Source organism: Mesoplodon mirus (genome assembly GCF_964341445.2).
Source record: "Mesoplodon mirus genome assembly, chromosome: 5".
Classification (NCBI taxonomy): Eukaryota; Metazoa; Chordata; class Mammalia; order Artiodactyla; family Ziphiidae; genus Mesoplodon; species Mesoplodon mirus.
The window spans coordinates 42,044,486-42,069,886 of record NC_138980.1 but is presented as its reverse complement, the minus strand read 5'-3'; the positions used below and the strand labels follow the sequence as shown (position 1 = coordinate 42,069,886).

The 25,401-nt window shown below is 57.6% G+C and overlaps 1 protein-coding gene across 5 annotated transcripts in view; it reads left to right on the top strand.

The window, feature by feature from the left end:
• The window catches only part of NFIX (nuclear factor I X), a 98,050-nt gene that overhangs the window by 68,072 nt on the left and 4,577 nt on the right, over positions 1–25,401 (top strand). For 2 of the 5 annotated variants that reach the window (XM_082621837.1, XM_082621838.1), the window contains exons 3-10: positions 5,573–5,635; positions 5,988–6,062; positions 6,437–6,557; positions 7,721–7,857; positions 10,845–10,967; positions 12,934–13,109; positions 18,775–18,922; positions 21,052–21,143. In XM_082621837.1, coding sequence (XP_082477963.1) covers positions 5,573–5,635; positions 5,988–6,062; positions 6,437–6,557; positions 7,721–7,857; positions 10,845–10,967; positions 12,934–13,109; positions 18,775–18,922; positions 21,052–21,143 — 935 coding nt within the window. The remainder of the gene's footprint in view (positions 1–5,572; positions 5,636–5,987; positions 6,063–6,436; positions 6,558–7,720; positions 7,858–10,844; positions 10,968–12,933; positions 13,110–18,774; positions 18,923–21,051; positions 21,144–25,401) is intronic. The other 3 variants (XM_082621839.1, XM_082621840.1, XM_082621841.1) reach the window with 3 other exon arrangements.

Sequence of the window (25,401 nt, the reverse complement as noted above, 5' to 3'; positions counted from 1 at the left end):
ACCCCCAGAACAGAGCACACCCTCACCTGCTTCTCGAACTTCAGACTTGGGAAGGGCCAGGGGAGGGGAAGGGCAGGCACACCCCAAGGCTGGTCTCCCCAGCCCTCAAAGGCCAATGGTCTGAACAGAGCTGAAGGGGGGTCCTCTTAGCGTTGAGCATGCTAACCACAGCTCTGGACACACCATCTCACTCCATCCCTGCTGGACAGATGAAGTGGCTGGTGGCATCTCTAAGTGTGTGTATGTGCGTGTCTGGATGCATAGCAAGTGTTCGCCCTAGTGCATACACGTGACTGGGTACGCATGTGTGGGTGTGGTTGAGCTGGGCCTGCGCGCCCCTCTCAGCCCCCGAAAAACGCACTCCATCTTTGATGTGCGTGGGGGCAGCCAGCCGGTGAGTTACATGTGGCCCCTTTCTCAGAGAGAATTTGTTTCGGGTAGGAGCCGAGGCAGAGCATTTGCTGCAGTGAGCAGGGATTCCTCCCTCACCTAGTAGGAGCCATAAATATCTCCCTGTCTATGGCTGGAAATATATATATATTAAAAACATGCTGTCAGTTGGGGTTTATGTGCGATTCTGGGCTCCTTCTGGCTGCTGGAGCTTCCCCTCTAGAGTTCTGATGAAGAGGCAGAGCCCTCTCGGAAACACACGCACGTGTGCACACACGTGCGCGCGCGCGCGCGCACACACACACACACACTTGTGCAAACAGGCAGGATTGGGAGAGGAAAGGGGGCCCAAGAGAGGGAAAGTGAAGGAGAAGGAAGGACAGAGAGAGGGGCAGGGAGCCAAGACAGAGCAAAATGAGACCAGAAATAGGATTCCAGAGGGAAAGGCGAAGAGCTGGATAAAGTAGGGGGGCTTCAAGAACTGAGAAGAGGTAGAGAATGAGTAGAGCTGGTGGAGGGGTGAGAAAAACAGTATTTCGGGGGCTTTGTGGCTGTTCCAGCAGAGATGGAGGAACCCCGAGGAAGAGAGGGTCCCACGCTGCCATCCTCTGGCTGAGCCTGGCCCAGGTCTGGGTGCTGCACAAGGCCTCCAGTCCACAAGCGTTGACCCGGGGAGGGGGGGTGGTGACTGATAACGTGTGGGGATGCATAGAGAGCAGCCCTGGACCCTTGAGCCAAATCCCATTTCAGAGCCTTGCTCTGCGGAGCCTGCTTGGGCCCACAACTAGAAAGAGGCCAGATTCGTCACCTGCGCCTGCACAGCCCTCCCTTCTGGAAACCTCTGCAGTGGTCTGAGCCCTAAGGCACCACTGGCAGGCGAGGCTTCTGCCTTGGAGGTGTGGATGGCATGAGTAGCCCCAGTCCTGAGAGGAAAACAGCAGAGCGTGCTCTCATGTATGACACGAGCCAGCCTGAACACACCCCTTCCACCCTGGCAGCATCAAGGACGAGTTGTGGCTTCCAAAATTCTCTTCATCCCCAAACCTGGACCAGGCAAGGGCCTGATGCCTGCACGCCCAGGCATCCATCATCAGACAAAGTGGCTGGACTTGGTTTTGAGGAAGCTGCATTTGATGGGCTGAGTGGAAGGAAGCTTAGAGCACGGAAGGCACTCTCTGGTTCTGAGCACCAGGATGCAGGAAAATGTTGTCTCGGGACTGCCGGGAGGTAGCAGTGCCTTTGGTCCCTCTGTCCCATCTCCACTCTCTCCAGAAGGTGAAGGCAGCCTTAGTCCCTGGAGAGGGGTGCAGGCATGGGGGTTGGGGTTTAGTCAGGGTGGCCCTGAACTGGGTGTGTGTGGTCAGGGTCCCTACTGCTCTGGTAACTAGGCTGGAGAGAAAGCCAAGGCTGGAAAAGTTGCCAGGGGACATGGCCCTAGAAGGCTGGGGAATCAGAGCGACAGCCTCAGAGGCGTGGGCTGGGCGGGAGAGGATAAAAATGGAGTCGGGCACCTGCCCGCCTTGTGCCAGCCAACACTTTCCCTGCCCCTCCACTGGCCCACAGGCCACCAGCTGGCCCATTGTCCCCAGTGAGAAATCAGACACTGGAGGGGGGCTCCCATGTGGCAGGAGCTCACTCATGCAAGGCCGCCTGGTAGGGACTGCCAGGGGAGAGCCACCCCGTGCTGGGTCGGGCAAGGCGAGAAGGGGGGTGGCAGAGAGAGGATCCCTTACTGCACAGCAGTCAGGGCTCCTCCTGTGCCGTTGGCAGGGGGCAGTGCGTGGGGCCTGCGAACAGGAGATAAAGAGTTCAGGCAGAGGGTTTTCTCTCACTAACCGTGGATTTGTGTGTTTGTTCAGCTGGTGGCTCTGATAAGCCCCATTCTGCTAGATAAAAGCCAAGCAGCCATGAGGCGGGGCCTGGGGAGGGGTGTCATAAAGGGGCCTGCCTTTTTCTGTCCCAAGGCCTGGGGTTATCCCCTCCCTTCCCTAGGGAGCCCAGACAGGGAAAGGAGTCAGGCACTGGGGTGTCATGCTCCCTGATGTGCCAGCCTGGGGTGCAGCTCCTGATCCCCACGGGCTGTCCAGAGCAGGCCCTGACCTGAGGGCACAACTCCCCAAAGGGCGCATCATTTAAGAAAGCTGGCCAGGCTGGCTCCCGCCTCTGGGTAGGGAGGGCATCTCCTTGCCCTCCCCAGGAGCCTGCCCACCACAGTCCTAGTGGCCTCTCTGGGCCCTGAAGCCACTGACTGGGCCCCTGCCAGCCCCCTTCCCCTGTCCGCCCAAGGTGTGCCCCCAAGCTAACTGGGTGGACAAGGGCCTGGCCCCATCATGCCCCTTACTGTCCTGAGGACCCCTTGTCACCTAGTCGGGGCAGGGGTTTCTTGGTAAACTGTTGGAGGGCCCGTGGGGGCCTCAGCCACGTTGAGTGGGCCCTAGCCTCGGCCCTCCCTGTCCATTCCACTTGGCATTGGCCAGGAGGGTGAAGGGGGTGCTGCCTGAGCAGGATGGTGGGGCCCTGGCCACAGCTGCCCCTGCCGCAGGGCTGGCTCTTCTGCCTCTGAGCCCGGGTCCAGATTTCTAGTGTCTCTGCCTTTTGTCCTGGAGCTGAGCTGAGCGTGCCGGGGGCCGGCGGTGGTGGCATTGCGGGGATGCTGGCTGGGGCCGCCAGCCGTAAGATGGCTGCCAAGGGCTAAAATGGCTGCCAGCAGCGCCCGGAGCAGCGCCTGGAGGCGCGTGGCAGCGGGCCTTGCCTGCGCTGGATCCTCACTCCTGCTTTCTCCCTTACGTGGAGATAATAGTAATAGCAGCAGTAATGTTTCAGGGCAGTGTCCTGGTTTAGAAGGATTTCCTGTCTGTCGCGCTCTCCTGGAGCCCCATTTGTCTCTGCCTCTGTCGCTGGCCCACCTCCATCTCTTTGTCGGGTTCTCTCGTCTTTCTGTCCCTGGGCTGGGTGTGCGCATGCGTGCGGCTTTCTGTCTCCACCTGGCCATTTTGGAAGAGCTGGGACCAGTCTCGTTGAGTAGCCTCCTCCATTTCCTCCTACTCCGCTGTCACTGGCCTGGAGGGCTCCATGGGGACTGAGTTGGTCCTGGGACACGTGGGGTCAGTAGCAGGGACCCCTCGGCAGCAAAGCCTTGACTGTGTGCCCCTCGCTGGGCTCTACATGCAGGTGCTGCAGCTGTGCTCTTCCTGAGGTATGAATCTGGGAAAGGACGGGCCTGAGAGACATCAGGCTCAGGGCCCTGGTCCAAGGAGGCCCTAAGGTGGGCTGCCTACTGCCTCAGCCCCTTTCCTGCTCCCTCCTGGACCGGCTGGGGCTTGAATCAGACCCAGAGAGTCAGGAATGAGCTGAGGTGAGAGAACAACAAGAAAACTCACATCCACAGAGAGGTTGCCCTCCCAGGAGCGTGGAAGGAAGTCCTGTGGGCTCTCTCCAGAGCAGAGTGCCACTAGCAAAGAGGTGGCCCGGGGTGGGATTCGCCATCCCTAAACACACCACAGGGGTGAGTGCAAAGGGAGGTGTGGAAGGACACACCCCAAACACAAGGGGGTAAGGGGCCCTGTTAGCACTTATAAAGCTCCATTTTCTTGATTTGTGAGTAGATTTATTACTTTTTTTTTTTTTTTAGAATTAAAAAAAAAAAAAAAGTGGGCTTCCCTGGTGGTGCAGTGGTTGAGAGTCCGCCTGCCGATGCAGGGGACACAGGTTCATGCCCCGGTCCGGGAAGATCCCACATGCCGCGGAGCGGCTGGGCCCGTGAGCTATGGCCGCTGAGCCGGCGCGTACGGAGCCTGTGCTGCGCAACAGGAGAGGCCACAACAGTGAGAGGCCCGTGTACCAAAAAAGAAAAAAAAAAAAAAAGAAAAGTGAAACAAGATAAAGGATGGGGAAAGTGGAGCCTGAAACCATCCTGGGGGCAGCCTGTTTTTTTTCCACCGGCCCCAGTGAGGCAGGAGGCTAGGAACTTGGTCGAGCCGCAGTAGGTCCTGGGCTCTGAAAAGGCTACTATTCTGCCCACCAGCCCCAGCACCCAAGGCTCTTCCTTCCTTCCCAAGTGGCTGCAGGGTCCCCCCACTTCTATCTCTTGGGCCCACGTCACTCTTCAGGAACCTCCTTGCTGGTCACTCCCCAACGTGAGCAGTTCAACTGTGAGGCCAGTGTAGGATGGACACCCTGGTGAACCGGCTGATTGAGAGGTGCTGGGCAAGGGTGGTGGAGGCTGGGTTACTCCGAAGAGTTGGGCAAAGCCCCGGCCAGTACCAGGGCCCGGTTTTCTGAGGCCACCCCATGTGGTCCCCCTGTGAGAAGCTGATTCTTTACCCAATGCCTGCCTTTCCCCTGCCCCGCAACCTGCCCTGGCCCCCCTCTCACCAGCTGTCGTGCCCAGGCAAGCATTCTGGAGGTCCCCGTTGTGCCCCTGGCACACAAAGCTTTGAGGACCTGGGGGGCAGGGGCGGGGGGCTTTCCCAAGCTCAGCAAAATATTCACACACACACTCCACCCTGCCCCCAGCCCTCTGTGAGCTCCCACCGCACAATGGGCCCTTGTCTCGGGGCTCCCTCCGAGCAGCTGTGGCACTGGGGCATGAGACAGCCCAGACAGGCTGGCACAGAGCAGGCGACAGCGTCAAGGCAAACCTCCCCCCACCCCGCCCCGTGTTGCCAGGCACTGCCCGTAAGCATAAAGGTGAGGTGGGGGTGGCGTGGGCAGACAGGAACGGCTCTAATTAATGAAGGGAGGGAAGGGGCTGCTCCTCTGGAGCTTGAGCTGGGTAGAGAATGGGGGGCCCTTGGGTCCATCCCAGCTGTGCAAAGAGACAGTCACTGGCTTCTCTCCTGGGCGCCTCCTTGCCCTGACTCTCAGCCAGTGCGTTCACTCGTGGGCAACTTGCCCCCAGGGCACATCAGGCAGTGCTCGGAGACCGGTTTTTTGGTTGTCACAACTGGGGTGCTACTGGTATCTAGTGGGGGGTGGAGGCTAGAGATGCTGCCAAACACCCTGCAGAACCCAGGATAGCCCCACCACGGTAGTAGCAGTTCCTTCTCTCCCTGGTCTCCTTGGGTTGCTCAGGGAGGGAAGGAGAGTGAAGGTGTTGATGAGGCTGGAGGGGCAGCTGCTTGCCTGGTGTTTGTGGAGCACTTTGGTTTTGACCCATCCCCACCCTTTGTGTCTCCTGCAGAATCCGGACAATCAGATAGTTCAAACCAGCAAGGAGATGCGGACATCAAACCACTGCCCAACGGTCAGTGCCCCCTGCCCCCTTGCCTATACCCAGCCTCCCTGGCCTGCTGTGCCCACCACGTCCTCCCCACACCCTTCTCTGCTCTCCCCGGCCAGGGCAGGCCTGCCCCTGCCATTCCCCTTCACTCAGCTGTCCCTTGACTGAACTTGGGCTGCTATTCAGAGGGGGAGGGCACTCATCGGTAGCACACCCTAACTCCCAGGGAGATCTGAGACCCCTGAGGGCCAGCCTGGGGCTGGGACATGGGGCATGGGATGGAGCAAGTTGAGGGTGGGGAGAGCTTTGGGGAAACAGGCAGACATCCCTTCCTGGCCTTGCCTCCACTCACTCACTTGCCCTTTTCCCTCCTCAGGGCACTTAAGTTTCCAGGACTGTTTTGTGACTTCCGGGGTCTGGAACGTGACGGAGCTGGTGAGAGTATCACAGAGTGAGTCCTTCCTTCTGGGCCAGGGCTGAGTCAGCAGGGATGGGGGTGAAGCGGTGGGACTTGGACCCCACGTAGCCCCCCACTGATGGGGTCTTGGTTGGGGCGGGGGCAGACAGGTTTCCTGGGACACTCTTGGCCTCACTGGCATGGGGCTGGGTGGAATGGAGGCATCCAGAGAGCCCCACCTCTAACCTCCATTGCTTTGGAGGAAAAAAGTCGTAACGGAGGGCTCTTCCCAGCAACCTCCAGCCAGGAGGAGGTTTCCTCAGGAGCCTTCACAGTGAACTCACCCCGGGGCTTCTGGGGAGCTGCTCATGGCAACAAAACAGGCGCCCACACTTCCCAAACCTCATCACACTCTCCCTTCTTCCCAGCTCCTGTTGCGACAGCATCAGGGCCCAACTTCTCGCTGGCAGACCTGGAGAGTCCCAGCTACTACAATATAAACCAGGTGACCCTGGGGCGGCGGTCCATCACCTCCCCTCCTTCCACCAGGTGAGCCCCGCGCCCCGGCCTTCCCCCAGCCCCCCAGGCATCTCAGGCGCTTTGGGCAGCTGTACCACTGTGGCCTGGGTGCTTCAGAACATCATCCTTTGTTGAGGGCATGGGCTCCAGAGCTGGGGCTCACTATGCTCCCCGACCCCTGAGATTCCTGCTCTGAGCTGACACAGGCACTCGGCCTTGGGGACACAAACTCAAACAAGGCATGGCTTTGCCTAGAAGGTGCTCCCTGTGGGCATTGGAGAAGGCCTCCCTCTTGGGGATGTGACGTTTGAGCCCAGGGGTCTGGTACAGGCATGGGGTGGATGCTCCAGGTAGAGAGAGCAGCCTTCAACCTGGCAGAGGCTGGGCGGGCTGGCGGGACTATCCCACGGAGGACTTCAGAGGCCAGAGCAGGGTGTTTAGGGCTTAAAATCCACTGACGGGTTTTAAGTAGAAGATGCTGGGGCTATGTGTTCTAGAAAGTACTTCTAAAAGAAGTTAGAGGCTATCCCAGCAGGTCGGAGGGGAGGAGGGCCTGAGTCAGATGGGGGATTGGCCTGAGAGGGAGGGATGGAGTTGAGAGATATTTGGGAGGTAGATATAGTAGGCCCTGGTCAGGGCCAGTCACGCAGGGCAAGGTGGGATCCTCTCCCTTTTCAAAAAAAAAATTGGACATTTTGGTTCATTGTGAGGTTTAGGCATTCATTTTGATATGTTAGAATATTGCATTAAAATGTTATGATGCTTTCATATTTAATCATACTTTAATATAAAATAACATAATATCACGATGACTGAGTTTTGTGTCACCCCCTGGCATTTTTGTCCCTGGCCAGTGCCTCACATGCCTTGCCCTAGCCGTGGGAGCTGGTGGGAAATAGGAGGTGGGGCTGAGGAAGGAGTTGAGGGTTTTGCCCACTTCTTTGACTTGGGCAGCTCCATAGATGATGGATGGTATTGGGACTGAGAAGGGGCTCAAGGAGGAGTGGGTGGGCTGGGCCCAAGGGGCTCTAGGTCTGGCCTTGGGGGGTGGGCACACAGCGAGTGCCCCGAAGTGCTGCTGACAGCGGGCACCCACTCCCCACACGGAAGACTGTCAGTGCAGGCTTCCTCAGCCTGAGTACCAGCACCTCAGCTCATCCTTGGCCCACCTGACCCCTTTCCTCCTTCCCCAGCACCACCAAGCGCCCCAAGTCCATCGATGACAGCGAGATGGAGAGCCCTGTCGATGACGTCTTCTATCCTGGCACAGGCCGCTCCCCAGCAGCTGGCAGCAGCCAGTCCAGCGGGTGGCCCAACGATGTGGATGCAGGTATGGGCGCCACAAGGCCCAACCTGGAGCAAGGGCAGCATGGAGCCTCCTCTTCCCCCTCAGTTCACCTGGCAAACCTCCCACGGTTCCTCCTGCTGTTAGAGGCACTGCCTGTCTTTTCACCTCCTGATCTTCCAGAGGAGGGCAGACCAGGAGAGCAGAGGCGAGCAGCTGGGTTGTCCCTGAGTGGGCAGTAGAGCCCACAGATGTGGCAGAAGGAAAGCAGAGGCCCTGACCCTGAGCCTCTGGGGCCCTGCAGTGGGGGCCGTGGCCTCCTCCTCAAGGCCTCCTCATCCTCCTTCTCTTGGTATTCCTTTAGAGAGGCTGCCCCAGTTCTACGGTCTTCATGGTTTAAAGCCATTTCTCAAACTGGGCACTCTTGACATTTGGGGCCACGGTATTCTCTGTAGTGGGGCCGTTTTGTGCCCTGTAGGGTGTTGAGCAGCAGCCCTGACCTCCACCCACTAGATGCCAGTAGCAAACCCCCTCACCAGGTGTGATGACTGAAAATGTGTCCGGACATTGATGAATGTCCCCTGGCGGGGGACAGGACCTTCCTAAGTTGAAGACCACTGGTCTAAATGGCCCACCTTCACAGAGAGAAGAGCCTAGTAAAGAGCGAGCAGAACTGTTTTCAGGCCTCCCAATCCTCTCTAACCACACCCTTGCTGGTGAATACACCCACCTTCACCTCCAGTCTTGACAGGAGGTGTGGGCACACCTGGAGAGCCCAGGCGGGACAGAGGGGGGCCGTGTGTGTGTATGTATTGCACAGGTGTGTATAAGGAGGCTGCCTGCAGGATGCTTCTGCCGGACACATTGTTGGTGCAGCCTGTGTGTGTCCTCAAAGTATGGGTGTCTTGGGACCAGGTAGTGCAGACCTCTGTGTACGGGATGCTCATGAGGTGTGTCTGCGTTGGTCAGGTCTGGGGACAGGGGCCTTGTTCTCTGACGCAGGAAGATGAGGGTCTACCTGATGGTGTTTGGCTTGGTATTTTGCAGATGTTCCCCTACTGGGAAAGGCCAAGTGGATGGGCAGGGGCCAGGACTGGGGGAGAAGCAAGACTAAAGGGCAAGGGGGTGCTTCTGCTTTCCTGCTGCCCCAGATGCAACCTCTGGCTTCTGCTCTCAGCAACCTGGGAGGAAGAAAGGACTCACCTCCAGGCCTTGGGCTGAGGGAGAGGGTTAGACCATCAGCAAGGCTCTCCTCTGCCAGACAGCGCTCCGGCACGACTCTGGGTGCCCCTCCTGGGGTGTCGTGGCCAGCGGGGGCCCTGGGCCAGCACAGCACAGATACTTCCCTGGGGGAACCTCTGGAGGTGCAGAAAGAAGGGGTTGAGAAGGCCCTGAAGACTCCCCAGCTAGGGCCTCAGTGAAGTGTTTCCTAAAGGACTGGTGTGCCTCGAGGGCCATGTCTACTGCTGGCTCCTGAGGCATGGCCCCCAGGTCCCTCTGCTCAGACCTGGTTCCCGAGGAACCCTCCCCTCCACAGTTCCCTCTCTCTCCTTTCTTGGCTACCTGCTGTCTAGCCTGCCATCTCTGCTCCTTCCAGCCGTCCTTCCACGCACGGCCCCAGCATCCTCCTGCAGCACCCCCAGCTCCCTCGCCTTCCCCCCTTTTCCTGTGCACTCATCCCCTCCTCCCACCAACCCTGTGCTGTTTTCCTGTTCTGGGACAAATCACCCATTAAGCAGCCCAGCTGCAGGACTGGGAACAGCTGGGGAGGCGCTGTGCGGCCATGGGGACAGCTGTGCACAGCTGGTGGAGGCGCTCCCCCACCATGCCAGCTATCAGGTGGCACACAGCTGCTGCCAGATAACACCTCTGCTGGCGGCTGGGAGTTCACCCTTTCCCCGCCTCTTCCCTCTGTGGTTAAGACAGCTCTTATTTCTGTGTTCTGAAGCCTTCCCCCAAACCCCCCGCCACCCAGCACACACACACCCCACCCAAACCGATTCCATTTGTGTCCCAATGATGGCAGCTCTGGATATCTGCCCCGACTTCACCTTATCCCTCCCAGCCTGGGCACAGCCTCAAGGCTCAGCTGAGGACAGGAGACAAGCTCCCCTGGGGGACCTGGCCTGGGGGGCCCTGCTTTGTATAGCATCTTGGATGTCACGCCCACTGGGCACAGAGATGACCTTGATTGGCAACATCAGGCTCTTAGAGGAAGAGGTCAAATGGGGTATTCTCTGTGTCCCTGTCTCCGGCTGAATGTCACCCCATCTCTGGTACCAGAGCCGAGCAAAGCCCTGGAATTACCCATGCTCTGACAGTCTGGCCTTCGGGTCCCCTGACTGAGGGAGTCCTTTCCTGTCTAGCTGTAACCCCAGCACCTACCCAGGCCCTCCAGCCTCCTCCCTGCTCTCTTGTCAGATGCTGTTTCTCCACTATGGTCCTTCCCAAGGGCTGATGGCTGTGCTTTCCCTTCCCGTAATGAGCTCTGGTTTCTTCCCATCAGAACCTCCCAGAGCCCAGGGCCCACGCTGCACAGGAGCTTAGTTCCCTGACCAGCGATCAGAACCGCGCCCTCACCCCCACCCCACCCTGCATGGAAGCACGGGAGTCCTAAACCCCTGGACCGCCAGGGAAGTCCCTGGGCCAGCTCGCTCTGAAGCTGCTCTCCGGGGCTCCTCCTGCACACCTTCCCTGCCCTCTGGCCCTGCACCCCCCTTTTACTCTGTTCCCCTTGAGCTCCTTATCTGCGTGTCAGGGGGCAAGATGGGCCCCCTTGCTCACTCCCTGCCCAGTGCACCGAAGGGCCTTATTTTCCTCTCCTGTCAGCAGCACCCACGGCAGGATGGTCTGCACACGGCCTGAGAAACAGAGCCACAGTCAGGCAAAGGAGGCAGGAGGGAGCCTGGTGGGGGAAGGGGCAGCCGGGAGGGGGCCGAGGAGAGAAGGAGTGAGCTGCTGGCTTCCCACCTTCCCCTGCTCCCTCCCCAGCCCAGCTAAACCTGCCCTGTGTTGCTGATTCCTCCCCCCAGGCCCGGCTTCTCTAAAGAAGTCAGGAAAGCTGGACTTCTGCAGTGCCCTCTCCTCTCAGGGCAGCTCCCCGCGCATGGCTTTCACTCACCACCCGCTGCCTGTGCTTGCTGGAGTCAGACCAGGTGAGAAATGGAGGGCCCGGAGGGGGGCAGTGGGGGTGGCAGAGGAGCCCAGATGGGCAACTGGCCAGGCAAAGGGGCCAGGGCCGACCCTGAGTGACAGCCCCAAGCTCTCTGAAGGGGCCATGGTATGGCAGTGGGTGGGCATGGGAACGGGCCCTCCCTCCGCAGCAGCAGCAGCGCCTCCTCCAGACCGAGGCCAGCCCTTGGGCCTCCTCACCTTGTTCCCCAGCACTCTCCCACTTGCTTCTCACACCCCCTGTGCATGATGCATGCTTGTGCGCTGTGTGTGCACGTGAGTGTGTGTGTTTGCTTGTGTGCGTGTGCAGGTGCTGTGGACATGCATCGGATGCGTGTGTGCTCGTGTGTGTGGCACAGGCCTGTCCTGAGGCTTCCTCCCACTTACCCCTGACTGCGGAAGCCTCAGGCCCATTCCTACGCCATTCTCCTGTCCTCCCTCCAGCTGTGGGTGGGATAGCACAGGCTTCTCCCTCCGCCCTCCTTTCAGCTCTTCTCTCTCAGCTCCTCACAGAGCCCGGGGCCTGTTTTCCCAGCACCAGCCCAGGTCGGTGTGAGCACAGGTTGAGAACAGTACTCCTAGGAGCCCAGGCTCCCTTCTCAGGGCCTCCCTGCTCTTTTCCAGAAGTGAAAGGGCTAGGCCGAGGGGAAGGTGGTACCTGGGCTGCTCTTCAGGGAAAGGAGCTGGCCCTGCTGCCTTGGGAGCTCTCTTGCTTCAGTCTCACGGAGAGAGTGCTTGAGGGGAGGATGCCTCCATGTTCTGGAGGGGATGGAATCAGGCAGGAAGCTGTGGAAGCTGAGTCCTCAGCCACTTGCCTCTTCCCTCTCTTGGCACCTGTCTGGCAGAAAGAGGCCTGGATTTTTTCTGAGCACTGCCCTGTGTCCTGTGTCCACCCTCTGTCTCCTGGGCCCTCCACGGAGAACACTGAGGTTTACCCTCCTGGCTTCTTCCTCAGGGCCTCCTGGCTGGGAGCCCAGAGGCAGCCAGCAGCGGGGCAGGGCGTGGTGGCCGCAAGGTGGGGGCAGGGAGCCCAGACCCTCTGCACAGGCAGCGGGAGGGCAGCAGGCCCTGCTCGACTCAGCTTTTATGAACTCCAGAGAGAAGCCAAGTTTCTTCAGGCCCCTAATGAAACTGAGAGCAAGAGGGAGCTGATTGGAAACAGACAGGAGGGGGAGGACTTGGCCAGGGAAGAGCTGGGGCCTGCTCCAGGGTGGGAGTTGTGCGTTCGGGGACGTGTGTACGAGCGATGGGGCTGAGCACAGAAGAATGTGGCCTGGGCAGCAGCAGCCAGGTGCACACCCACCGCACGCAGGAGATGTGTGTGTGCACTGCAGGGGCCCCTCTTGCACTGGCACAGGGCTGTGTGTGTATCTGGAGCCCCACGGAACTGTCTGTCTCCTCATCAAGGCTCCCACCCAGGCCCTGGACCAGGGTGAGGTGAGTGAGGCACTCACCTCGGCGCAAAATGTCAGGGAGCCCCTAAAATCTCAGTCACCAAGATAAATTTTATTTTAATGCAATATTTCTAAAAATTAAAACTACTGCAAAAATATACGATGAGAAAATATCAATATTTTAAATAAAAGATAGGACTGACCTTGTGCTTGCATGACCCTCACTTACCTCCCCCTAACTCTGGCCCTGGTTCCAATCAAACTTTATGTACAAAGATAAGCAGCTGGTCTGTGGGCCCCGGTTTGCCAATTTGACTTTTTAAAATATTGCATTAAAATGTTATTTATCTTGATTTACTGAGTTATTTGGCGCCATCTTAACTTTCACACTAGCGGCCAGTGCCTCGCCCTTCTCACTCTGGTCCCTGCCCCGCTCCTGCCCATTCTCTGGATCCAAAGTGCTCTGACCAGCAGTTCTCCTTGTCTTCAGTGCCCCCCCACCCCACTGCCTCCTAGGCCCTGACATTGCCCTTTTCTTCCTGCCACGTGCATGCAGGGAGCCCGCGGGCCACAGCATCAGCGCTGCACTTCCCCTCCACATCCATCATCCAGCAGTCGAGCCCATACTTCACGCACCCGACCATCCGCTACCACCACCACCATGGACAGGACTCGCTGAAGGAGTTTGTGCAGTTTGTGTGCTCGGATGGCTCGGGCCAGGCCACCGGACAGGTGAGTCCAGAGGACCCCACGAGCCCCTCTACAGCTCATCTTTGCGTCTGTCTGTCTGTCTCAGGGCTCACAGGGAGAGGGCCCAAAAGCCGGGAGCCCACCTGGGGCTGCAGCAGCAGAGAGCCGGTAGCGCCGAAGACCTCGATCTTCTGGGTCTGGGAGTAGGGGTCCAGGTATCAGGCCGGGGCCTGTTCATCACGGTGCAGAGATGAGGGGGCAGTGGCTGGGCCCACCTTGCTTGGGCTTTTTGCCCTCCTTGTGGTCTTTTCCTCTAGCAGGAGTGTACCCATGATCTGTCCAACCCAGGCCCAGGCCCCTTAGCTCCTAACACCCCTCTTAAACCTCAGGGCTACAGGGATTTGGTAGGTTCTAGACCAAGGTTTCCCACTATTGACATTTGGGGTTCTTCATTCTCTGTTGTGTGGGGATGTCCTGTGCACCGTGGGGTATTGAGCAGTGTCCCTGGCCCCCACCCACTCTACGCCAGCAACACCGCCCCCTCCCCAGCTGTGTTGATCATGAATGTCTCCAGATTTCAGTGTGCCCTGGGGGCATCATCATCCCCCAGTGAGAAGCCCTTAGTAGAGGGCAGGCCTAGTTCCACAGGGTCTTTTATGAGACTCCTGTTGGCAGGACTCTTAACAAGGGGTTCTCAGGTCAGTCATGGTTCTGGAGTGAAGTCTTCTGCTCCTCAGCCTGGGAGAGAGACTGGCTCCCCATGGAGCTCTGTGGCCCCACTGTCCTTCTCCATCAGCAAGCCCTGGGGCCTGGTCACTGACGAGCAGAAACACAGAGCCACTCAGCAAAGGAATTATCCCAGACGGCAGTGGGCCAAAGGTGACCCTTCAGTGGGACAGTGGTCCTTGTTTAGTCCCTGGGAGACCATTCCAGGTTGGGGCATGGTGGTCTCTAGACCTCTGGGAATGTTCTGGAACTCCAGCAGCATGCTGTGCTATGAGAAGGCCCAGCTCCTTTCCCCACAGTTGGTCCAGCCTGGAACCCCACTGTGAGAGATCAGATGGGGAGGACACTCAAAGTGCCTTGGTAGGGAAAGACATTTGGAAGCCCATGCCAGAGGCAGCCCAGCGAGAGCAGCGGCCCTTGGCTCAGCCTGGTGCTGCCTCAGGGTGCCCTGCGCAGTGCTGGTGTATTGATTTGGGGCAGGGCCATGGCTCGGCCTCCTTGCTCTCTCTGTCTAGGACAGAAGCCAGTCTCCTTCCCTCCCTCCCGCTCTTCTTCCTCTTCCACTTTTCTCATCTTTTTCTCCCCTTTGCCCTGCAAGGGTTTCTTTTGCTGGCTCGGCAGCTCCTTAGCACACTCAGAGCTTTGCCCACCTCTCTGGACAAGCTCTGTCCACTTTTAGGGGCATGGAGGGAAAAGTGGACATGACTCCAACAGCTTCCGTGCTTCCTTCAGAGATGCTGGCAGAGTCTACGGGAGCTGCCAGTATGTGTCCCAGCCCCCAAGGGGCCTGGAGTCTGGAATATGGATCAGAGAGGCCAGGAACCCTTCCGTGCCTGCTTCTCACCTAAGGACACAGCTGGGGTTTGGAATCAAAGTGAGAGCCACCTGGGGGACCGACTTAGCCCAAAGAACCTAAGCGGACCCACAGGACCCTCAAGAGTGTGGGTCAGTCCATCCCTGGGCATCCTGATGGCCAGGTCTTGAGCCTCTCCCTTGACTTGATCATTCAAGATCAAGGGCTCAGGAATTCCCTGGAGGTCCAGTGGTTAGGACTCCGTGCTTTCACGACCGAGGGCCCCGGTTCAGTCCCTGGTCGGGGAACTAAGATCCCTCAAGCTGTGTGGCGTGGCCAAAAAATAAATTTAAAAAAGATCAAGGGCTCACTTGGCCTAGACGGTTCTCTTCTCAAGGCAGGTGCTTGCTTGGAGTATACCGCAGACAAAATGCTACCGACAGGGGAGCAAACAGCCCCTCTGGTTAAACAGAGAGTCTAGTTCAGCTGGAGAGCAGTCTCTGTAGGTTTCCTCTTGTGGCCTGTTGTGCCCAAGAGTTGGGGGGTGGGGCTTGAATTCTGCAGTGAGTCTGCTCCATTGGGCCCAGTTTCTGAGAGGAGGCTAGAGATGGAGGAGGGGCGAGCCAGAGAGAGGCCCTGGGCTCTGCAGCTGACCTGGTGGCAGACAGTGGCGGTACAGGGCTGTGCTTGCTCCATGGCCACCTCCAGAGTAGTAGTTCTCAGTCTTAGCATGTTTGAGAGTCACTTGGAGGCCTCACTAACACACAGGTAGCTGGGCCTCACCTAATTCTGATTCAGCAGTTCTGGTGTGGGGCCGAGAATCTGCATTCCCCCCCAAGTTCCCAGGTGATGCTCCTTCTGGTCAGCAGACCCACTTTTAGAACCACTGATCTAGAGACTAGAGGAGTAAATTCCTAATCTCCTTAAGAATCTGAAGTTATGGATCATCTTTGCAGAAAAATATATGCATACAAAATTTTACAGACAACTTGCAGAATGGTTCCCAGGCACCTCTTAGACCTCAGCATAAGGCCCTGATTGAGAAAACCACATCGATAAAGGCCAAGGTCAAATGGAGACACCACTTGGAGGACATGCAAAGGGCAGAAAGAGGATACCCGGTTAGCTGTATTTCTGTCATAGAGAAGAGACCGCCAGGTGAGCACAATGGAGAAGTTGCAGGGCCTGATGGGAGAGTATGGCTCTGGGAGGCAGAAAGCCTGGTACTAGCTCAGCCTTGACCACCAGTGCCAGAATGGCCAGGCCCGCATCTTCATCTGTCAGATGAATGTGAGGAGCTATCCCAGCCCCTAGGTTCCTTCTAAGATCTTAACTCACAAGGTCTTAAGGCACTGCAAAGTCACAAGACCTTGAGATTTTTAAAACCTCAACTTGTACCCCAACCAGAGCTGAGACATCCTAGCCTGGCTGGGACTTGCTTCTAGAAACTGAATGTTGTAAATCGACAGGTTTCAATGTCTGGCCATATTGGGCTAGGATTTGCTTTATTGGATCGGATTAGTGATTTAGATCCTCCTAGGGAGAGACAGGCCCCGAGGAAGCAGAGGCTGCCCTATGGGAGCACGGGCTGCCTGGAAAGCTCCCGTGTCCCAGCCCCCCTGGAGCCCAAGCTCAGGACAGCCCGGAGAGACGAAGTGAGGCTGTGAATCTGTTGGGATCATTCCATTTCCTGCCCTGATGGAAGAATGAGATAGGAACAAGATAGACTGTGGAAGTGAGGGAAGGCAGTTTCCACTTGTATGTCAGAACCACCCTGCAGAGCCGGAAACCCTTGCCCTCTGGCCCGTGCTGTTGCTTGGAACTGAAAGGTCCATTTCCAAAATGACACCCAGCGCAAAGGGTCTTCAGCCCAGGACACCGATAAGCACTAGAAGCAGCCACTGCTTGCTTTTGTCATGGACCTCTAAGTGGGCAGGAGAGATCAAGTCAAGGGAACCATTTGGAGGGTCAGTGTCAGACCTATAGGTGACTGGTCATTAGAGGTGAAGGATGGAGGGTGGGACAGCAGAAATTCAGAAGGGCATGGCCTGCGCGGTTCAGCCATGGGGCTCTATGGTTTTAAAGTGCAGCAGGATGGACTAGTTGATTCAACTCAGTCAGTGGGACTTGAGTGCTACATGCTTGGGCCACGCAGAGGTGACGTTCCACCTGCTTGTTGGGGAGCCTTGGAGGTAGTCTGCTTCAGAGGTTCCAGTGGAGGTCAAGAGTGTCCTGGAAGAACAAGAGAGAGAGAGATGGATGGTGATTCAGGAAATCTGGCCGGTCCCCATGCTGGGGATGGTGTTTTCTGAGCAGGCCTTGAACGGTGTGAGAAAGGGTGTTCTAGAACAGAGGGTTCTGCAGTTAGCCAGTGTGCAGCCCCGACTGCTTAGGCTGTGTTCTGGAAACCCCAGTAGGTTTACAATGGGAAGTACTCAGGGGGAGAGAGTGTAGGGGCATGAGTGGTGGAAGATCCCATCTGGGCTCTATCACGGCAGCCTTGCGTGCCTGGCCGGGGAGATTATGTTTTATGTCAGATGTGGTCGTAGCTGTGGAAGGTTTTAGGGCATCGGAGAAGTCTGAACTCCTTTGGGTTTGGGAAGAGGGTTAATGAGTCTGTTGGAAAGAATCCATAGGCTCCTAGGAGTTAGACAGACATGACTATGAATTTCAGGCCTTTCCAATTACAGCCGGGTGACTTTGGCTAGACCACTTAATCACGAAGAGCCTCAGTATCTCCTGTTGTGAAAGGGGGAGAGTAGAGCTTCCCTTGCAGCAAGGTTTCTCAGCCACAGCACTGTTAATCTTTGGACCAATGAGCCTTTGTCCTGGGGGCTGCCCTGTGTGTTGTAGGGTGTTGAGCAGCATCCTCAGCCCCCATCCCCAAGCTGTGCTAAGCGGAATGTCTCCAGACACTGTCAATACCCAGAACTGCCCCGAAGCAAGAACCACTGCCTTACAGGGTGGTTGGAGGATTGGACACAACCTGAGTGAAGTGCCTAGTACAGAGCCAGGTGCCAAGGGTGCTGAGCTGATGAGCACACTGTCGGCAGAGGGGAGGCCCCTTGGGAGTCTCATTGTCATAGTCCGGGTGAAACCAGTAAGGAGAGAGAAGGATGACCTAGCTGGAGACGTCTAGGGGTGGGCCCCACAGGGTCTGCCCACCAACAGAGGAGGAGCATAGGAGCCTCCCAAGGTCCTAAACCTGGGTGGCTGGGAGGGCAGAGGTTTGACCCACAGGAGAGGGACCAGTTTAGGATGAAAAGCCGTGGCCTGGCCCCCTTGAGCCCAGGCTGCAGGTGGTCATTGAGGGCACTGCCCAGAGCAGCAGGAGGTGTGAAGTCCAGGGAAGCTGTGTCTGCAAGAGGCTGGGGACCTCTGCCCTTCCCTGTGGTTCCTACACCCCCTGAAGCCCAAAGGCTGATTGAACACAAGGCCACACATGGGGCCTGGAGGAGGAAACTCAAGTGTAAGGCACAAGAGGGAATAAAGGACAATTAGTGGATCTGGTGACCAGACATCCCCAGCCTCTGAGGGAAAGCCACTCAAAGAACCTTGTGGGAACCAGAGCTGCCAGCAATGGATTTTCCTCTTGGGCTGTTCTGTAGCAGATAAGCCAGCACCCCACTGTCCTCAGGCTACCAGAGCCCAGGGCATGCTCCCTGGCATCCCCCCAAGGCCATGACATGGGGCAGATGCTGGTGGGCCTGTGGTCCTTGGTTGGGTCAGCTGGTCCTACCCCAGGGGCCCATGGAGGGGAGGCATGTGTGTGTTTTAGCGGGGCACAGGAGGTAAGCTGGTATATCTTTCCTGCCATTGGAGAAGGTCTTCAAGAGCGTGAGAGTTCTGAGTGCAGCTGCTTGTACGGCTAGGTGGCATGTTTCGGTACCTAAAACCTGTTCCCTAAGAAATAACAAACCACCCGTCGGACACCCCCCTTCCTCCCTCCCACAACTTCAAAAGAGAACTACAAAAAAAAAAAAAAAAAAAAAAGAGAGAAACACCTGAGAGACCAAATAGAGGCCTCACGCCCACACCAACCCTGTGCCCTGGAGGAGAGAATCCCATCCTGCATCATCTTCCGCCGGGAGCGCCCGCTCTCAGGAGCGAGCTGGCGTGGCCGCGCAGGGGAGCGTGTGTCTGTGTGTGATGTGCCTTCATGCGTCACTCTATTTATGTTGTTCGCAGCCCAACGGTAGCGGCCAGGGCAAAGTCCCGGGGTCATTTTTGCTACCACCGCCGCCTCCAGTGGCCAGACCTGTGCCCCTTCCTATGCCTGATTCCAAATCCACCAGCACTGCCCCAGACGGCGCCGCCTTGACTCCTCCATCACCTTGTAAGTGGACGATGAAACCGAAACCACAACGCCCAGCGTCCCCAGCCCATCCAAACAGTCTCCACTGCAAAAAGAAAAGCCCCCTCCCTCACTGCCAAAGCCCCCCAACCCAGAGTGCCACGGAGCCTCCCACCCGGACAAGAGCAGAGCTGAGCCCCCCAACCACGGCCTCCTGGGCCTTAGTTGCACCAGCCAGCACCCCACTAGCCCCCCTGCCCGCCCGCTGCTCCCAGCTGGGGCCCCTGGCCCAGGCCCCTCCGGGGGGCGGGAGAGGGAGCACAGTGGGGCACACAGGCCAGGGGTGCTGGCCAGGGGGGGAGGGGGGAGGGGAGGCACAGCCATGCCATCTTCATGCCTAATTGCTGTTTTTTCATTTTTTGTTTTTTCGTTTTTTGATTTTTTTGTTGTTTCGTTGTGCCCCCCCACACACACCAAGAAAATTAAGTGTGACCACAAGGCGACGCCACCACCATCCCCTTTTTGCCTTGCCCCCCTCACCTCCATTCTGGGCCCCTCAGGCCTCTAAAGGTGCAGCAGGCCAGCCCCTGATCCCCTCCCCTTCAGCCTTCAGTCTCACATTTGGTTTCTCGTTGTTCCTCTTTTTTTTCCCCCTCTTCCCATCCCTCTCCCTTCCCTCAATTTCTTCCCCAGGTTGGATGTTCCAAGGACAAGGAAGGGCTCTGGGCCTTGGCTTACTTCATCTCTTTCTCTCTCTCTCTTTCTTTTTTTTTTTTTTTTAAACCGATGACAAATTTTGTCAAAGGGAAGAGAAAAATCTGAGTTGAGAGGCCCAAGCTAGACCCGACGACGCTTGAAGGACAGGAGAGGCGGAGGGTGGGCGGCGTGCCGTCTGTGGGACTGTGGGTGAGGGGTGGGCAGCGCTTCGGGCACTCTGGGTGCTGGCAGGCCGTGGGCCAGGACTTCGGGACAGCGGCGGAAGGGGTGGCCCATCTCACCACTTTTCTTCGTCTCGCGCTCTCTGTCTCGCCTTCTTTTTTCTTGGTTTGAGTTCTTTTCCCCTGTCCATCCTCTTCATGCCATCTTCTCATCTGCATTCGCCACAAGACACGAAGTCATGGTCATGGTCATTGGAGGTGGGCAGGGTGGGAGAGGGGGAGCCAGGCTGCGGGGTGGCTGGGGGCCACTTATGGACAGAATCTGGTGAGCACGGGGTCCCTGGGGTGTATCTGGTGCAGGGAGGGTGGGGTGGGGGCTCCCAGTTAGCTGTGACACTCCTCATCCTCTCTGGGGGCATCCTTCCTCCTGGAGGTGCAGCGCCAGTCCCCTCCCATAGGGCTCCAGCCAGACAACCCAAGAAGAGCTCCTGGGTATTTGGCCCATTTGCCCCCCAGGCCCTAGAACAGTTAGTTGCCCCTGGTGCCCAAGCCCTGGGGCTCTGCCAGGCCCTCTGGCCTCCTCCTCGTCTTGTACCTCGGGTCCCTGGGAACCGCAGGACCATAGGACCTGGCTCATCCATCAAAGGAGGAGAATGTCTGCCGGGCCTGAGCCTTGCCACCCCTGTGCCTGAGCCAGCAGCCAGCTCCCAGACCCCTCTCTGACCCTGACCCACCCAGTTCAGCCCTCTATTGGGACCCTTCAAGTTTCCCAAGCCACCGGCCCAGTCCGTAGGCCCAGAGTGGTAAGTGGTGTAGCACCCAACTAGGCATCCCAGTTGGAGGGGTGGCCTGGCTGAGATGACCTTCTCCAAGCAGGGTGGGGTCAGTCTGCCAAAACTCCCACCCTCCCAGGCTCCCTCTTCTCCAGACCCAAGAGGGCCAGTAAGAAAGCAAGGGTACTTGCTTCGGGTGCTCTGGGAGGAGGGGTATCCCTGGCCCTGCCTAGTGCCTGTTTAGGGGACAGAACTGGGCCCATGGGGCCTCAGCTATAGCCTCCCGGGCCATGAAAGAGGATGCCTGGCTGCAACCGAGTGCCAGGGGTGGGGGACTGTGTGCTCCTGGTCCAGTGAGAGGATGAGGGGGCCCCTCCGGCCTGTCCTTCCCACTGCCAGCTTAAGCCCAGGCAACATGGTCTAACCTAGTCTCTCCCTCTCTCAGCAGTCCCAAAGGGCAGTGCCTGGGCAGCCTCCAAGTCCTCACGGGGTCTCTCCCTCTCTCCCCTGCTCCCCACAGCATTCGCAACGACAGGCGCCTCCTCTGCCAACCGGTTTGTCAGCATCGGACCCCGGGACGGCAACTTTCTGAACATCCCACAGCAGTCTCAGGTAGGAGGCCCTGCCCAGCAGGTGGACGCAGGCAGGGGTGGGGGCATCTTGGTGTCAGGGAAGAGGCAGGGATCCTTGGGGGCAGTCCGGGAGAAGAGGCTGGGGCAGGGCTTTTGCATGCCCAGCTGAGCCTGCCTCCCCAGGCAGCCCCCAGGCCCCCTGGCTAATCAGCTAATTGGATAATTAGCTCTGACAGCCCTGGCCCTGGGGAAGGCAGCCAAGGACCCAAGGCTAGAGGCGCTCTGGGCCAGGCCTGGTGGAAGCAAAGATGGAAGCAGGAGGCTCCATCCGGAGGAGGACAGGGTCTGCCTTGTTGCTTTCCTTTTGCTCCGGCTGGATGCCCTAGCCCCTGGCCCTCCCCTCTTCCTTGGTTTTGGGTGGGCTGGGTTGGGGGTGGAGGAGGGACAGAGGCGGCCTGGTGGGCCACGTGCCCAGAGACTCTGGCACCGAGGGTAAGGCAGGGCTCAAAGCCGCCCTGGAGGGGCGGCTCCCCCACGTCCTATGAATCCTGTTAGAGGGGAGGCCAGGCTGCTGGAGCCCCCAGTCCTGCTGCCATCTGCCCCCAGTTCTCACAAGGAAATGCCACCCCTCCAGCCCTCCTGCTGGAGGCCCCTGGACCTGGTTTTGCACAGGCATCTCTGCACACACATGCATGCAGGCCCTCTCTTCCCTGCGCCTGTCCCCAGGAGGCTGGGAATAGCCTGGAGAGCCCAGGGCCCTCAGGGCACAGGGACCAGCCTCTGGTCCTGGAGCAGGGCAGAGGCAGCTTTTACAGTATGAGTCTTCTGGGGAATGGAGGGGAGGGGAGCATGCAAATATCTTTTTCTTTTGCACATTTTACAAAAACATACCCTGTGAGCCCAGGGCCTTGGAGGCTTCCTCAGCCCTGGGAACACCTCTTTCAGCTTCTGCTCCCTCTTTGCTCTGAGGCCCAAGTCCAAAGAAAGTTGGTGGATGGAAGTTTTGTGTGTGTGGTTTAAGGTTTTGTTTTTTTCCCTTTTCCTTTCCCTCCCTAAAAAAAAAAAAAAAAAAAAAAAAAGAAAGCCAAAAAACTTTGTCAAACTTCAAACTTCAGAGCTCCCTAGTGGCAAGGAGGGGAGGGGAGGAGAACTTCAACCCCCTCCAGCTTCCCACCCCCTTTCCCCAGAGTCACGTCTGACCCGTCTGGTTTCCAGGAGCAACCAGACATGATGTAACACCCAGATGAACTTGAACTTGGGGGTGTTGAGAAGAAAAACAATGGCTCCGAGCAGGGGCTGGAGCCAGCCCCCTCCGCTCTGTGCCAGGGAGGCCAAGAGAGCCCTGCTGGTAGAGGGCAGGAGGGGGTGCCAGAGGAAGGGACAGCAGGAGGGCCTCCCCTCCTGGCTCTGGGCTGGCACCAGGCGGCAGGGCTCTAGTGCTCCTGCCTGCCCACCCTCCCTCCCGCTGTCCGTCCTGCAGCTCTGACTGTATATTCGCTTGCTCACTCTTGGGGACCACTGCCATGAGCCCTCCCCATTCACCCCATTTCCGCTTCCACATGCTTTCCCTTCTTCACTTTCTCTGCTCACTTTGCTTGGATGTTGGGGCCAACTCAGAATCTGAGGCAAGTTTGGGAAACAGTTTTCCTTCCCCTTGTTCCTACAAGGAGCCTTGGGCTGGGGCCTGAGCAGGCAGGTGTGTCTGGGGATGGGGGTTGGGGGGCTGGAGTCGGACGAGCGGGGAGCCCTCAGGCCTGGGGGCAGGCAGGCGGCTGCAGCGGACGCAGGGGGTCCAGTGGGGGGCGGTTTCCACAGTAACCAGTGACTTTAGCTGATCTCTGGAGCACCAGATGGAGAGAGAACAATAGAATGAGGGAAGAAAAGAGAATTTTACCAATTTTGTCATTCCCTGGGCAGCGTTTTTTACTTAGTTTTAATCAATTTTGGACCTGGCTCAGGAAGCAGGGAGGGGTGAGCAGAAAAAGCCGCTCTGTGCTTGGCAGCAGATCCCCCATTTCTGGGACCCGTGGGGAGGCACCAGGGAGTCCCGTTGGAGTTGTCTTTGTCCCTAACTCCAGGCCTGGAACCAGAGTCTTCCTCCTCTGAGGGGAGGGCCCCTCAATCTGAGCACTGGTGGTTGTCCCCCCTGCCACTGTGCAGCTCAGGAGACCCCAACGGGGCCAGTCTGGGGCCTTGGCTTGGCCTGCCAAGGGCAGAGGGGCCAAGCAGGTCCTCCCTGTCCTGGTTGTCCCTGGCCTCTTTTCCCTCACAGGAAGGGGGAGGGGCAGGCTCACAGCCAGGGTGATGGTGTAAGGGTTCCGGTGTAGTCTCCCCTTGGGAAGGTGGAGGGTGTTGTCCCAGAGAACACTAACACCCGAGCCTGCAGGGACAGGGGGCTCACTCAGGCAACTCCCCTATTCCTCCGGCCAGGACCGAAGCCTGGGAGCTGGCTGCTGAACCAGCCCTACCCCAGCCACTCTGAGAATGCCTCAGGCCTGGGTTTCCTCCACACCTTGCTAGGCCCCCATGAGCCTCCATTTGGCCTAAAATCAGTCGATGGGGTTGAACTTTGGGCAGGTGCTCCAGGAGCTCCATCACAGGAGGGCAGGTCTCCTCTCTGCACGTTGTCCAGTACATGGCAGGAAGTGTAGTATCTCTGCCCACCCAGTAAGTGCTAGCAGTGCCCCCAGTCATTGTGGCAACCCCAAACCCCCGTGTTTCCAAATGCCCTCCATCTGCACTATCTAGTGTGGTAGCCACTGGCCGCATGTGGCTGTTTAAACTAAATAACTAGAGAAAAATTTAGTCCCTTGGTCACACTAGCCATATTTCAAGTGCTTAGAAGCCATGCATTGTTAGTGGCTACTGCATTGGACAGCACAGATAGAGAATATTTCCATTGTCCCAGAAAGTTCTAGATGATCTCCAAGGCCCTTTCTTTCTTCTTTTTTCCAGTTTTATTGAGATATAATTGACATATAGCATTGCATAAGTTTAAAGTGTACAACATAATGACTTGACTTACATACATCACAAAATGACTGCCACGATAGGTTTAGTAAACATCTATGATCTCCCATAACCAAGGCCCTTTCTGACTCTAAAACTTGATGTCTCCATCTCACGGTGGACAATGGCCTGCAGTTCCAAACCAGAGCCCTGAGGGCTGTAGGCATAATCTGTGTGACCAAAACAAGTGTTTCAAATATTGGAAAATTTCACATGAAATTGTCTGGACTTTCAAGCTTCTTTTTTTTTTTTCCAAATTAATAAATAAATTAATTTATTTTTGGCCATACCACATGGCATGTGGGATCTTAGTTCCCCGACCAGGGATCGAACCCGCACCCCCTGCATTGGAAGCTCAGAGTCTTAACCACTGGATGGCCAGGGAAGCCCCTCAAGCTTCTTTTGAAAATTTGGCTGATCTAGCCACCCTAGGCCCTCACCCTGATGTGGCAGCCTTGGCCACAGCCTTGGAAAGGTGCGGGTGTCCTGGTCACCACAGACCCTGCCTCCCTGTCAGCACGCCACACACAGCAGTTAGGAGCGTTGAGTCTGAGCTGCCCCCTGCATTTGAGTCCCAGCTTGGCCCTGTGGGCTGTGTGGCCTTGGGCAGTTCAGCCACCCTCTCTTCACCTGGCTTCTGTGCAGGGTTGGAGTGAGGATAGAATGAGTCAGCACCAGGTGCATGCTCTGTAGTTAGCTCTGCTTGGCCTCTGCAGATCTGAGTCTGTGACCCAGAGCTGGGGAGAGGCCCCAAGATGCATTTTCAGGGACCACCCCCCACCATTTTGCCCCGAGGGTACCACCAGGCATACCCAGGCACTGTAGACCATAGAGAACCCCCTGCCCCGCCCCTTGGCCATGAGGTGGGGCCAGAGCCTTTTGTGGAGGGTTCTGCCAGGCAGCCCAGTTCCCAGGGGTCCACCCTAGGTGTATTTTGTACTGAGTGGCTGCCAGAGCCTGTTTGTGGGAAGGCGGCGCCCCCTGCTGGCACCCTGAGGGAAGCGATGCCCACCCGAGGGAGCCTCAGGTCTTCCCCAGGGCGTGGTGCCCAGGAGGGTAGAAGATCAAGCCCACTGGGCTACTGATCCCTTCCCCCAGGCCTGGTACTGCTAGGGACTGAAGCCATGTGGTACCCACCCGTCCCCAGACTTTCAGGCTGTGGGACCTTAGCTGAGCTATGCAGATGGGAATTTCTGCTTTTAATCCAAAGAGACAGAAAGAAAACTCAGCAAGAAGCTGGGCTACCCCCCACGCCACTCCCCAAACCCCTCTGGGGACAAAAGCTGTAG